Source organism: Schistocerca serialis, chromosome 8, assembly GCF_023864345.2.
Source record: "Schistocerca serialis cubense isolate TAMUIC-IGC-003099 chromosome 8, iqSchSeri2.2, whole genome shotgun sequence".
Taxonomy (NCBI): domain Eukaryota; kingdom Metazoa; phylum Arthropoda; class Insecta; order Orthoptera; family Acrididae; genus Schistocerca; species Schistocerca serialis.
In genome coordinates, this window is record NC_064645.1 from 428,647,792 (window position 1) to 428,663,704 (window position 15,913).

General features: G+C 40.8%; 1 protein-coding gene and 1 non-coding gene across 2 annotated transcripts in view; both read right to left on the reverse strand.

Moving 5' to 3' along the window:
* Positions 1-15,913, reverse strand: part of LOC126416618 (acylglycerol kinase, mitochondrial) — a 95,558-nt gene that overhangs the window by 26,255 nt on the left and 53,390 nt on the right. Inside the window, exons 6-7 of the mRNA XM_050084374.1 lie at positions 15,347-15,502; positions 15,022-15,158 (exon numbers count right to left, since the gene is read on the reverse strand). Of these exons, the coding sequence (XP_049940331.1) occupies positions 15,022-15,158; positions 15,347-15,502 (293 nt within the window). The remainder of the gene's footprint in view (positions 1-15,021; positions 15,159-15,346; positions 15,503-15,913) is intronic.
* Positions 1,140-1,214, reverse strand: Trnas-cga (transfer RNA serine (anticodon CGA)). The gene has a single exon. It is a non-coding gene; the product is annotated as a tRNA-Ser (tRNA).

Below are 15,913 nucleotides of genomic sequence, written 5' to 3' on the forward strand. Positions count from 1 at the left end.
TATATCTAACTTCAACCTATCCATTTCCCTTTTTAAATTTTCTAACCTACCTGCCCGATTAAGGGATCTGACATTCCACGCTCCGATCCGTAGAACGCCAGTTTTCTTTCTCCTGATAACGACATCCTCTTGAGTAGTCCCCGCCCGGAGATCCGAATGGGGGACTATTTTACCTCCGGAATATTTTACCCAAGAGGACACCATCATCATATAATCATACAGTAAAGCTGCATGTCCTCGGGAAAAATTACGGCTGTAGTTTCCCCTTGCTTTCAGCCATTCGCAGTACCAGCACAGCAAGGCCGTTTTGGTTATTGTTACAAGGCCAGATCAGTCAATCATCCAGACTGTTGCCCTTGCAACTACTGAAAAGGCTGCTGCCCCTCTTCAGGAACCACACGTTTGTCTGGCCTCTCAACAGATACCCCTCCGTTGTGGTTGCACCTACGGTACGGCTATCTGTATCGCTGAGGCACGCAAGCCTCCCCACCAACGGCAAGGTCCATGGTTCATGGGGGGGCAAATCCCGCTATATGAAATGAATCCTGGGCATCAGGAAAACAGTGCCTTCAAGACTGGCCTACATCTTAAATGAAAGAAACCATCTTCACAGAAGGCATCAGAACACAGATGCTTCTGCCAAACACCATGGTCTACAAAAGCACATGCCAAATACTCATAGAAAAACAGAACTTTTTCTGGAACAACTTCTACTCAACTGATGTCATAATAAAGGAAGAATGGAAACAGGCAAGCTGCAAACTCCAACATGTAGTAACACGATATGCAAAACATGGTTCTTTACCACAATTTCTGTCTAAATAAGATAGTCCACCAGACAAATGAAGATTGCGTATGTGTGATGTGTAATGAACACTGAGAAAGATACCATGCCAAAAATGGTGAAAAAAGATGACTGTCAATAATAAAACTAAACTAGAATAATGTAACTTAGTCTTGTATTTGCACATCATCTGCATTTTCATTAACAAAAAAACTACAATCACAGAGTAAACATGGATACTGTACACAATATGGTATTGGAAGATCAGAGAGTACTGGTATGTAAAATAGTAATGGAGCAGGTATACCAGAAGAAAGTGTATAGTCTGTGAAACTTCCTTGCAGATTAAAGCTGTGTGCCGGACCGAGACTCGAACTCAGGACCTTTGCCTTTCGAGAGCAAGTGCTCTACCAACTGAGCTATCCAAGCATGACTTATGCCCCATCCTCACAGCTTAACTTCTGCCAGTATCTCGTCCCCTACCTTCCAAACTTTACAGAAGCTCTCCTGTGAACCCTGCAGAACTAGCACTCCTCAAAGAAAGGATATTACGGAGACATGGCTTAGCCACAGCCTGGGGGATGTTTCCAGAATGAGATTTTCACTCTTCAGCGGAGTGTGCGCTGATATGAAACTTCATGGCAGATTAAAACTGTGTGCTGGACTGAGACTCGAGCTCAGGACCTTTGCCTTTCGCAGGCAAGTGCTCTACCAACTGAGCTACCCAAGCACGACTCACGCCTGTCCTTACAGCTTTACTTCTGCCAGTATCTCGTTTGGAAGGTAGGAGACGAGATACTGGCAGAAGTAAAGCTGTGATTACGGGGCGTGAGTCGTGCTTGGGTAGCTCAGTTGGTAGAGCACTTGCCCGCGAAAGGCAAAGGTCCCGAGTTCAAGTCTTGGTCTGGCACACAGTTTTAATCTGCCAGGAAGTTTCATATCAGTGCACACTCCACTGCAGAGTGAAAATCTCATTCTGGAAACATCCCCCAGGTTGTGGCTAAGCCATGTCTCCGCTATACCCTTTCTTTCAGGAGTGCTAGTTCTGCAGGGTTCGCAGGAGAGCTTCTGTAAAGTTTGGAAGGTAGGAGACGAGATACTGGCAGAAGTAAAGCTGTGAGGACGGGGCGTGAGCTGTGCTTGGGTAGCTCAGTTGGTACAGCACTTGCCCACGAAAGGCAATGGTCCCGAGTTCGAGTCTCGGTCCGGCACACAGTTTTAATCTGCCAGGAAGTTTCGTATCAGTGCACACTCTGCTGCAGAGTGAAAAATCTCATTCTGTATAGTCTGTATTTATCAATGGTGTTATGCCATTTACTGTACAGAATTGTATAAACTGTGTTTCCTCAAAATTTAGTGAGAGTCCATTTGCAGAGAATTTGCATTTTCTGAATGACATTATTTACAGTTTCCTCAACTGATTCTTGCTTGTTGGATGTGGTTACTATACTTGTATCATCAGCGACAAAAACTAGCTTTGCATCTTCATGAATATATAGGGTGTTTCAAATGTGATGGTCAATATTCAGGGATATGACAGGAATGATCATTCGAAACAAAAAAGTCAAGTAAACATGGGATCTAAAATGTATACCTTAAGAGCTATCAGTAATTCTTGACCTTTGACACTGTGAAACAAATCTCTTCTGATGCAAGCTCTTTGCTTTCCATATTTTGGGAAGTGGTAGTATGGACCAAAACAAGAAAAAAAATGTCCAGTTAACATGTGCTCTAAAATGCATATCTTAAGAGCTATGAGCACTTGTTCATCTTCTCTACTTTGAAATACAACTCTCTAAAGAACAAGTGCTCATAACTTTTGAGATATGCATTTTAAAGCAGATGTTTACAGTGGCAAGTAATTAATATACAGAGTCCACCAGAGAAATGTATACACTCCTTGTCAGACTCTATCGAGGTATCGATACTGTCATTTGATTTGAGTTACGAGTGTGTTATAGTATGGTCTTTGGCTCAACAGATGTTAGTACTTTCATCTCAGTACTGAGAAAACAAGATGACTGGAGCACACTTGACATTCGAGCAACAAAAATGTATTTTGAAGTGGTTTTTCAAGAAGTGCAACATCAGTGGAGGCGGGAGTTTGAAACAGAACCGCCAACCCGCCTAACAATTAAACGAATCATTGACAGGTTTGAATTGCATGGAACAATTTGTGATATTCACAAAGAAGATCAGGAAGACATTGTACAGCTACAAGTCCAGTTTCGTCGGCTCTCATGTTGGAAATGTTTGTTAATTCTTCATGGAAGTCTGCTACTCAATGTGCATGTGAAGTGAGGGTTAGCAGTACAAGTGTACGAAGAATTCTGAAAGCTGCAAAGTGGAAAGTTTACATTCCATGATTATGGCATGCAATAATGAAGATGATCCTGATAGCCGAATGCAATTTTGCAAATGGTATCAGCAAATGGTAACTGATGACAAAAAATTTTTGACAGACATAGTGTGGAGTGATGAGGCACAATATAAACTTAATGGAACCGTGAATCGGCATAATAGTGTGTACTGGGCACCGGAAAATCCGCATTTTTATGTGGATAAAGTGGTCAGTTTATCATGGGTTCATGTGTGATGTGGACTATCATCTAGGGGGTTAGTAGGACCCTTTTTCTTTGATGCTACTGTCACTGGAGAAGTGTACCTGGAAATGTTAATCACATCAATTTTGCCAGGTATATGTATGGAGATGATGAAGAGGTCTTATACTGACAGGTTGGGGCACCACCATACTACCACCTAGCCGTACATGATTTCCTGGATGACAATTTTCCGGGGCATTGGATTGAGTTCCCTCCACAGTCACCAGATCTAACAACTATGGACTTTTACTTGTGGGGAACTGTGAAAGATAACATCTATCGACGTAAGCCACGCATGCTCGAGGAACTTTGCCAGCAGATTAGAGTGACGTGTAGCGATCTCCACTGTAACACTGACTGACGTAGTTGTGGCAACTGCTCTTTGTTCTGTTATGTGTATAGCCGCTAACAGTGAACATTCTGAAAATTTAAAGTAACCATGTGCTAAACTGAAGGTTGTACAACATGTGTGATTAATTATTACATGTAAAATAAACACATAAGTAATACTTTTCATTCCTTAAAGTGGGTATACATTTTTTCTGGTGGATTCCAAGGGACCCAAGACTGAACCCAATGGGACACTATTCTTGATACCTCCCCAGTTAGAGGACTCTGGTGATTTTTGCAGACTATCTGTACTGTTAATTTCAACCTTCCGTATTCTTCCAGTTAAATATGAATTAAACCATTTGTGCACTGTCCCACTCGCACCACAATACTTAAGCTTCTCTAGAAGAATTTCATGATTCACATTCACACAATCAAAAGCCTTTGAGAGATCACAAAATATCTCAATGGGTGATGTTCAGTTATTCATTGCAATTAATATTTGATCAGTGAAAGTATATATAGTAATTTCTGTTGAAAAGCCTTTCTGAAAACCAAACTGACATTTTGTTAGTACTTCATTTTTACGAATATGTGATGCCACTCTTGAATACATTACTTTTTCAAGAACTTTGGATAAAGCTGTCAGAAGTGAGATTGGGCGGTAGTTGCTCGCATCAGACCTATCCCCTTTTTTATGCAATGGTTCAACAACAGCATATTTCAGTGTATCTAGAAAAATGCCCTGTTTCAGTGAGCTACGACATATGTGGCTGATAATCCTACTTATTTGTTCGGAACAAGCTTTTAGTACTCTGTTGGAAATGACACCAATTCCATGTGAGCTTTTACTTTTGAGTGAATCTATTATTTTCCTAATTTCAGTAGGAGAGGTGGGCTGAACTTCAATTTTATCAAATTGGATGGGTATTGCATGCTGAGGGAATTAGATTAGGAAATGAGACACTTAAAGTAGTAAAGGAGTTTTGCTATTTGGGGAGCAAAATAACTGATGATGGTCGAAGTAGAGAGGATATAAAATGTAGACTGGCAATGGCAAGGAAAGCGTTTCTGAAGAAGAGAAATTTGTTAACATCGAATATAGATTTAAGTGTCAGGAAGTCGTTTCTGAAAGTATTTATGTGGAGTGTAGCCATGTATGGAAGTGAAACATGGACGATAAATAGTTTGGACAAGAAGAGAACAGAAGCTTTCGAAATGTGGTGCTACAGAAGAATGCTGAAGATTAGATGGGTAGATCACATAACTAATGAGGAGGTATTGAATAGAATTGGGGAGAAGAGGAGTTTGTGGCACAACTTGACAAGAAGACCGGTTGGTAGGACATGTTCTGAGGCATGAAGGGATCACAAATTTAGCATTGGAGGGCAGCGAGGAGGGTAAAAATCGTAGAGGGAGACCAGGAGATGAATACATTAAGCAGATTCAGAAGGATGTAGGTTGCAGTAAGTACTGGGAGATGAAGAAGCTTGCACAGGATAGAGTAGCATGGAGAGCTGCATCAAACCAGTCTCAGGACTGAAGACAACAACAACATGGGTATTGCCTCTTCCATATACTGCCTTGAATTTTCTAATGAATAGCTGGATCCTATTTTCTCTACAACACTTCAAAATGATTATTAAAAATGTTTTCTGCTTCTGACTTCTTGTTAACAGACTGTTCATTGAGTTTGATAGAAATACGGTCTTCCTGTGTTCTCAGTTGGCCTGTTTCCCTTTTAACAATATTCCAAATTGTTTTAAATTTATTATGAGATGCGTTAATCTCAGACATAATGCACACACTTCTGGACTTTTTAATAACTTTTCTGAATACAGTGCAGTAGTTTTTATAATGTTTCACTGTTTTGGGATCATTACTCCTCCAAACAATAAGATACATTTCCCTTTTCTGTTTACACGGTATTTTTATCCCTTTAGTAGGCCATGGCTTTTTACATGGTTTCTTACAATTATATTTCACCGTTTTCTTAGGGAAACTGTCTTCAAATACGAGGGCCGTTCAGAAAGTAACCTCCGGTTGATTTAAAAAAATACACCAAGTTAAATAAAAATATTTTAATATATACATCTTACAACTACATCTTTGCACTATTTTTCTACATAGTCTCCATAGCGATTGAGGCACTTATCGTATCTCTTCACAAGCTTTGAAATTCCTTCTGCATAAAAATCACCCGCTTGTGCCTGGAGCCAGCCTGTGACCGCATCTTTGAGCTCTTCGTCGTCATCAAACCGCTGTGACCCGAGCCATTTCTTCAAATGCATGAAGAGGTGATAATCACTTGGCGCCAGGTCTGGGCTGTAAGGTGGATGGTTGATAATGTCCCACTTGAAGGACTCAAGAAGGGCCGTTGTTCTGCGAGCAGAGTGAGGACGGGCGTTATCGTGCAAAAAAACGATACCGGAAGTCAGCATACCACGGCATTTGTTCCGTATAGCCCGTCGTAACTTTTTTATTGTTTCACAGTACACGTCTTGATTAATGGTCGTACCACGTTCCATGAATTCAACCAACAACACCCCTTTGGCATCCCAAAACACCGTTGCCATCAGTTTTCTGGCAGAAAAATCTTGCGAGGCTTTTCTTGGTTTGGTAGGCGAATTTGAATGTGCCCACATCTTTGATTGTTCTTTTGTCTCAGGGTTCACGTACTTAATCCAGGTTTCGTCACCGGTCACGATTCTGTTTAACAATGGTTCTCCTTCGTCCTCATAACGTGACAAAAAGTCTAATGCAGAGGCCATTCTTTTTGAGTTTTGTGGTGGTCGGTAAGAATTTTGGGCACCCATCATGCACAGAACTTATGGTAACCCAATCTTGCTGTCACTATCTCGTACAAGAGAGTCTTAGAAACCTGTGGAAAACCAGTAGACAACTCCGACATTGAGAAACGTCGATTTTCACGAACTTTTGCATCAACTGTCTGAACGAGTTCGTCAGTCACAAATGATGGTCTACCACTCCTCTCTTCATCATGAACGTTTTCTCGTCCACTTTTAAATAAACGTACCCATTCACGGACAACTCCTTCACTCATAACTCTTGGTCCGTACACGGCACAAAGCTCACGATGAATAGCTGCTGCAGAATATCCTTCGGCTGTAAAAAACCTTATGACAGCACGCACTTCACATTTGGCGGGGTTTTCTATTGCAGCACACATTTCAAACTGCCACAAAAACTAAACTAGCGCAGGTACGACGTTCACTCGACCACGGCTTGATGCCGACTGACCTGTTGAGTGCGTGAACGCACAGATGGCGCCGCTACTCCCCCCACAACCCGCACTGTGACCAATCGGAGCTTACTTTCTGAACCGCCCTCGTATACTCACAAAGGTATTATGACATTGGTTAAATTTTAAATTAGCATAAGGTTCCCCATACACCTCATCCCAGTCTAACTGTTGTAAGCTTTCCCTAAAATTTTCAATTGTTAAATCGGTAATTGAACACACTACTTTGGGGGACTGTTTTGCATTACTGTATGGAGCTACACTACTGGCCATTAAAATTGCTACACCAAGAAGAAATGCAGATGATAAACGGGTATTCATTGGACAAATATATTATACTAGAACTGACATGTGATAACATTTTCATGCAATTTGGGTGCGTTGATCCTGAGAAATCAGTACCCAGAACAACCAACTCTGGCCGTAATAACAGCCTTGATACGCCTGGGCATTGAGTCAAACAGAGCTTGGATGGCATGTACAGGTACAGCTGCCCATGCAGCTTCAACACGATACCACAGTTCATCAAGAGTAGTGACTGGCGTATTGTGACGAGCCAGTTGCTCGGCCACCATTGACCAGGTGTTTTCAATTGGTGAGAGATCTGAAGAATGTGCTGGCCAGGGCAACAGTCGAACATTTTCTGCATCCAGAAAGGCCCGTACAGGACCTGCAACATGCGGTCATGCAATATCCTGCTGAAATATAGGGTTTCGCAGGGATCGAATGAAGGTAGAGCCACGGGTCGTAACACATCTGAAATGTAACATCTACTGTTCAAAGTGCCGTCAATGCAAACAAGAGGTGACTGAGACGTGTAACCAATGGCACCCCATACCATCACGCCGGGTGATACGGCAGTATGGTGATGACGAATACATGTGCGTTCACCATGATGTCGCCAAACACGAATGCGACCATCGTGATGCTGTAAACAGAACCTGGATTCATCCAAAAAAATGACATTTTGCCATTCATGCAACCAGGTTCGTCGTTGAGTACATCGTCGCAGGCGCTCCTGTCTGTGATACAGCATCAAGGGTAACCACAGCCATGGTCTCCGAGCTGATAGTCCATGCTGCTGCAAACATCGTCTGACTGTTCGTGCAGAAGTTGTTGTCTTGCAAACGTCCCCATCTGTTGACTCAGGGATCAAGATGTGGCTGCACAATCCGTTATAGCCATGCGGATAAGATGCCTGTCATCTCGACTGATAGTGATTACAAGGCCGTTGGGATCCAGCATGGCGTTCCGTATTACCCTCCTGAACCCACCGATTCCATATTCTGCTAACAGTCATTGGATTTCGACTAACGCGAGCAGCAATGTCGCAATACGATAAACCACAATCGCATTAGCTACAATCCGACCTTTATCAAAGTCAGAAACATGATGATATGCATTTCTCCTCCTTACACGAGGCATCACAACAACGTTTCACCAGGCAACGCCGGTCAACTGCTGTTTGTGTATGAGCAATCGGTTGGAAACTTTCCTCATGTCAGCACGTTGTAGGTGTCGCCATTGGTGCCAACCTTGTGTGAATGCTCTGAAAAGCTAATCATTTGCATATCACAGCATCTTCTTCCTGTCAGTTAAATTTCACGTCTGTAGAACGTCATCTTTGTGGTGTAGCAATTTTAATGGCCAGTAGTGTATATCATATACTGTAACTAGCTGTGCATCATGATCAGACAGACCATCAGAAAGCTTTATGTCAGCTGGGTGCTGCATTTCTTGAATGTTGCCCAAAAGCAAATGCTAAAACCAAATCTTCAATAATGTTTGGAACATTTGATAAAGAAGGCAACTGATTTTATGTCCCAATTCATTTCTCCAGATGAGATATGGGACCATCACTTCATGCATAAAAAAAGCACAAAGCTGATTTTATCTGCCAAAAAGGCAGACTTTTTCTTGGGATTCTTTTTCTCGGACTGCTTTTGGGTATTCAGCCAGGTGGTGGTGTCCAGATTGTGGCAGACTGACTTATTGTCATACTTGGGCAGGGGTGCTGAGAATATGTAAACCATCAGAAACACTGCATATTATGTATCTCAACATAGCCAGTGCTCTCCGTGATTCCTGTGGTGCTTGCCATTTGGAACTTAATAGTTTTATGAATTCTATGGATGTGGTAAGCATAATCCCCACCCCAACCTAATAAGGATACTGAAATGCTAAAGTACAATCTTTGAATAAAAAAGACAAAGTACTATGCAAAGATATATATAAAATAAAACTGAGAAGTAATATTAGCTCCAACAAAATTTTGCAGGTGTTCACAAAAGGGAAATGGAATGCATGTAGAGAATTATGCACTTCTTGTTTTCAGTTGATTAGATCAACAGCACATGGTCTGTTTCATATATGATCCTTAACAGGAATAACAGGAAAATCATACTTTATTTGGCAAAAAATGTTGAAATCCAGCTACAAACACTGCTAAAAATAAAATTTTAATACACATTTGACTCACAATGTCAAAATAACAAGAGAGGGAACACTAAAGGTAAGGAAAAGGGAATAAGGATGAGTAGCAGAGAACTGAGACTGGTGAATGTTTAAGCCAAGAGAATGTTGTAATGGTGGCTATGTCTGAGGGATGGCTGCCACGCAAATGGTCCAGTGGAGGTGGTACTGAGAAGCTGTCTCCAGATGGCAGCTGCTGAAGTCACTATTCTGGTGTGCATTTTCAGCAACCAAGAGGTCATGTTCGCAGTTTGCCACATTTTGGCAGTAGCAGTAGGTGCTTAGTTGCTCTGGCAATGTAAAAGGTGGTGTAAATACTTCAGGATTGAAGTACACCACTCACCAGAGCAGATACATTGACACACAAAAGAAAGAAGCCTTGCTAGCTTTCAGAGTTATCCTTCTACAAGCTAGAGTAATGACTCCAAAAGCTAGCAAGTTTTCTATCTTTTGTGTACCTATGGACAACTCGATGCTTCTGTTTTCCGGTAAGTGGTCTCCTTTAATACCTAAGTATTTACAGTCTACAAGAGCTTTCCTATGACATTAATGTTTGTGTAGTAATTTAATTCTAATGAAGTGCACTTATATGTAATGAGGTGATTCTCAACAGAATTGGTGATGAATGAAATATGTAGAAAATAAAAGATAGAAGATGGAACAGGTTCATATGACATATTTAAGACATCAGGGAAGACTTCAATGAACCTAAACACAGCTATTGAGTATGGAAATTGTAAGCAAAGTCAGAAACTGGAATATATTCAATAAATATTTGTGTATGTTGGGGGTAAATGATACTCTGAGAGGAAGAGATTGGCACAACACAGCAAATCCTGGTATGCCACACCATATCAGTCAGAAAGCTGTTTGCCTGCCTACCCTGTGCCTCCTTCCCCCTCTCCACACACACAAAACTGAAGGTAGTTCCTGTACAACTGGAAGATGATGTGGCTGCTTTCACAAGGGGTGCTACTTTTCATCACATAAAAGTGGCGATGAGGAGAAACACTCCTGTAACATTTGAATACAGTATCTGTGGTGTGCTGTTTGACACAGACACAGAGATTAAATATCTGGGCATAATATTGCAAAGTGACATGAAATGGAATGAGCACTTAAGGTCGATTGTAGTGAAAGCAATTGGTTGATTTTATTTTACTGGGAAAATTCTTGGAAACTGTAGCTCATCTATAAAGAAGACCACACACAGAACAATTTTGTGATCCATTCTTGAGTACTGCTTGAACGTTTGGGATACCCAACAGATTGTAATGATGAAAGAAATCGAAGCAATTGAGAGGCGTCCTGCTAGATCTACTTCCAGTAGATTCAATCACAATAGATTGTCACAAATGGGGGAAAGAAATACAGTAGAAGAAGAATGGGTAGCTCTGAGGGATGAAGTAGTGAAGGCAGCAGAGGATCAAGTAGGTAAAAAGACGAGGGCTAGTAGAAATCCTTGGGTAACAGAAGAAATATTGCATTTAATTGATGAAAGGAGAAAATATAAAAATGCAGTAAATGAAGCAGGCAAAAAGGAATACATACGTCTCAAAAATGAGATCGCCAGGAAGTGCAAAATGGCTAAGCAGGGATGGCTAGAGGACAAATGTAAGGATGTAGAGCCTTATCTCACTAGGGGTAAGATAGATACTGCCTACAGGAAAATTAGAGAGACCTTTGGAGATAAGAGAACCACTTGTATGAACATCAAGAGCTCAGATGGAAACCCAGTTCTAAGCAAAGAAGGGAAAGCAGAAAGGTGGAAGGAGTATATAGAGGGTCTATACAAGGGTGACATACTTGAGGACAATATTCTGGAAATGGAAGAGAATGTAGATGAAGATGAAATGGGAGATACAATACTGCGTGAAGAGTTTGACAGAGCACTGAAAGACCTGAGTCGAAACAAGGCCCCGGGAGTAGACAACATTCCATTAGAACTACTGACGGGCTTGGGAGAGCCAGTCCTGATAAAACTCTACCATCTGGTGAGCAAGATGTATGAGACAGGTGAAATACCCTCAGACTTCAAGAAGAATATAATAATTCCAATCCCAAAGAAAGCAGGTGTTAACAGATGTGAAAATTACCGAACAATCAGTTTAATAAGCTACAGCTGCAAAATATTAATGCAAATTCTTTACAGACGAATGGAAAAACAAGTAGAAGCCAACCTTGGGGAAGATCAGTTTGGATTCCGTAGAAATATTGGAACACGTGAGGCAATACTGACCTTACGACTTATCTTCGAAAAAATATTAAGGAAAGGCAAACCTATGTTTCTAGCATTTGTAGACTTAGAGAAAGCTTTTGACAAAGTTGACTGGAATACTCTCTTTCAAATTCTAAAGGTGGCAGGGGTAAAATACAGGGAGCGAAAGGCTATTTACAATTTGTACAGAAACCAGACGACAGTTATAAGAGTCGAGGGACATGAAAGGGAAGCAGCGGTTGGGAAGGGAATGAGACAGGGTTGTAGCCTCTCCCCGATGTTATTCAATCTGTATATTGAGCAAGCAGTAAAGGAAACAAAAGAAAAATTTGGAGTAGGTATTAAAATCCATGGAGAAGAAATAAAAACTTTGAGGTTCGCCGATGACATTGTAATTATGTCAGAGACAGCAAAGGACTTGGAAGAGCAGTTGAATGGAATGGACAGTGTCTTGAAAGGAGGATATAAGATGAACATCAACAAAAGCAAAATGAGGATAATGGAATGTAGTCGAATTAAGTCAGGTGATGCTGAGGGAATTAGATTAGGAAATGAGACACTTAAAGTAGTAAAGGAGTTTTGCTATTTGGGGAGCAAAATAACTGATGATGGTCGAAGTAGAGAGGATATAAAATGTAGACTGGCAATGGCAAGAAAAGCGTTTCAAAAGAAGAGAAATTTGTTAACATTGAATATAGATTTAAGTGTCAGTAAGTCGTTTCTGAAAGTATTTGTATGGAGTGTAGCCATGTATGGAAGTGAAACATGGATGATAAATAGTTTGGACAAGAAGAGAATAGAAGCTTTCGAAATGTGGCGCTACAGAAGAATGCTGAAGATTAGATGGGTAGATCGCATAACTAATGAGGAGGTATTGAATAGAACCGGGGAGAAGAGGAGTTTGTGGCACAACTTGACAAGAAGAAGGGACTGGTTGGAAGGACATGTTCTGAGGCATCAAGGGATCACAAATTTAGCATTGGAGGGCAGTGTGGAGGGTAAAAATCATAGAGGGAGACCAAGAGATGAATACACTAAGCAGATTCAGAAGGACGTAGGTTGCAGTAAGTACTGGGAGATGAAGAAGCTTGCACAGGATAGAGTAGCATGGGGAGCTGCATCAAACCAGTCTCAGGACTGAAGACAACAACAACAACAACAACAACAACAGATTCAATCAACATGCTAGTACCATGGAAATACTCCATGAATTCAAATGGGAACCACTGGAGGAAAGAATACATTCTTACTGAGAGAGTTTACAGAACTGGTCATTATGACAGACTGCAGAATGATTCTACTGCCATTAATGTATTTCTTGCATAAGAACTACAAAGACAATATAAGAGAAACAAGAGCTTTTACATACAGAGTGTCATTTTTTTCTGCACTTCATTCGCAAGTGCGACAGGAATGGGAATGACTAACAGTGATACAGTGTACCCTCCACCATGTACCATATGGTGGTTCGCAGTGTATGTATGTAGATCTAAATAGGAAACACCTGCAACAAGACTTCAACAAGAAATGATGTGTGGGTATATAGCAGCTTCTGCATCTGGGTTATAGACAGTACAGTTAATTGTGATATCCAAGACTGGGATCAAGACTAGTATTGGCATCAAGTAGAATACTGTACATGTTGACTTAGTGGGAGAACATCACTTTGGCTCAGCAGGGTAAGTTTTTGTAAGGTAACCCCCATTTCAATGCATGACAAGAAAATGGTTCAAATGGCTCTGAGCACTATGCGACTTAACTTCTGACGTCATCAGTCGCCTAGAACTTAGAACTAATTAAACCTAACTAACCTAAGGACATCACACACATCCATGCCCGAGGCAGGATTCGAACCTGCGACCGTAGCGGTCACGCGGTTCCAGACTGAAGCGCCTTTAACCGCACGGCCACACCGGCCGGCTACATGACAAGAGGTAGTCAAAGTCCAGAAAAACGATATTGCTGGTTTGATAAGAAGAGTAAATGAACTAATAGTTGATGTTGGTTAGTCGACACACAAGGATTTTTGGGGTTACAGAAGCACTGTGTAGAGGGTCTGGCATGGTTATCAGTCTACTTCCCATTACAGATATGCCACCCACCTGTACCAAGACAGGTACTTCTTGACGTGTGTGTGTGTGTGTGTGTGTGTGTGTGTGTGTGTGTGACTCCTAATCATCAGAATTAAATGAAGCAATGATTTTATACTGTAAAAACTAATACACCAACAAAATAATCAATTTTTAAAATATAACTGAATAGAAAAAAAAAGATCTTCTCACCAAGCAGTGGGAAGAGAAAGTACATTTAAAGTTATGGAAATGTACAAGCTTTTGCAGACCCCAACAATCAGTCTTTCCTTCTCATGCTGTCCTGTAAGTCTCAGGATTCTGGTTGACTTTCCCATAACTTTCCCCATTTCCTTCATCTCTCTTCCTTTCCTTTCAACCCTTCTGGGCTCAACAGAAACATCCGATCTCACGCGTCGGCTTTGACCCATGACGTAAGGGTGTTGTGGTGTGTGACGTCATTACGGCGTGGAGTTTGGTTTGTGAGTGTGGCGTGTTTGTAGATGTTGCCTCGTTGACGTTACCTTAGTAGGAGTTTTAGGGCCTGTAATATATAGTTTACCTTTTTACTGTACTTTTTGTTTTAACGTCGTGTATGAGGCTTTTATCAGTTTGCCATTAGATTGTTCAATCTTTATGGTCTATATGTTTTGTCGCTACTCGTTATGTCTAATGAATCAACATTGTTTTTTTATTTTTTTTTTATTTGTTTCTTTTTTTTTATCTTTTGATTGACCTACACATTGATCTGTAGCGTAGCCCTGAATACGAGGTTAGGTTGGGAGTTTTTTTCTGGCGGGAGGGGGGGGGGGGGGTCAGGAGGGGGCGCAGCCCCCCCCCCCCCCCTGCCTGGCCTTGAGTACCACTTGTTTATTATTATCTTTGTTTGCTATCAATGTTAGCAGATTGTTCTTGTGAAACCTTCGTGTGTGTTGTTTTTCTATGTGTTTTCGTCTTTGTGATACGTATGCAACGTTTCTATATCCGCCATATTGGAATTGTCGTTTCCGCTATATTTGTGACGTCATGGGTCAAAGCCGACGGGTTAGATCGGACGCTTCCATATTTCCCCCTTCTGCCAGAAGAAGAAGCCACTGGCTCCACAAGCGTGCACATTTCCATAACTTTAATATGTATTTTCTCCTGCCATCACTGGGTAAGTAGATTATTTTTACCTATCCATTTTTGTGTTGTAAAGCATGTAAAACACAATTTTCACATTAAAAATATAAAATAGATTAGTATGATATAATTATGTGTAATTTATAAATTTTATAACTTACTTCAGGCGTGTCCACAACTTTCAGAGGATTAATATTAATTTCTCGTACGCTGAGCTCATTCTGAATTGTCCTGTCATTTCCTTGTTCTGAGCTCCAGCCTTCAGTTAAAAAGGAAAAGTATCCCACATTTGGAGGTCCTACAAAAAAGTGATACAGTTAAAAATTTAATGCATGTGGTATGTGGGAGAGAGGAATATAGGAACATGCACAGAGAGACAGAGACAGAGACAGAGACAGAGAGAGAGAGAGAGAGAGAGAGAGAGAGAGACAAAGGGTGGTGCTACTGATAAACACATAACACGTATAGAGCCATTTTGTGTCTTACCAACTTTAACTTTCATATGTGGCTCTCCTTCTTGATCACAGTTGGGATAAACATTCGACGTTGTCACAGACAAATCAACTGTTGATATTTGCAGGTTGTGAGCATTTCCACATTCCTCATTAACAACTTGACTGTAGTCAATTTTCTTTTTAAATTCTGAAAACATAAACAAAGAACACTTTTATATTCAAAATACATTGATAATTAGCCTATCTATAATTTTCCAATAACTTCAGTGAAATATTGACACAGCTTTTCTTCGGCCAGCTCTAATTATTAGACTGCTACAGATACACCGGTCCCTTTCTGCCTTCCTGCCAGTATTTGCCATTTAATATTTGCAGATTCTGGGAAAATCCTAGAAATATCTTGTTAAACTAATACTTGGAAGATTCCAGGAAATTTTATGTTGGTATTAATAGTAGGCAGTTCTGTGCCATTTTCACTTTCTCTCAAGTTTATTATGCAAATCTTATTTTGCCTTTAAGCATTTTGTGTGAATTCTTAACATCCTGCCTACCACGGATGTAGATACATCAACCAAGGAGTCAGTCAACTGTATCAATT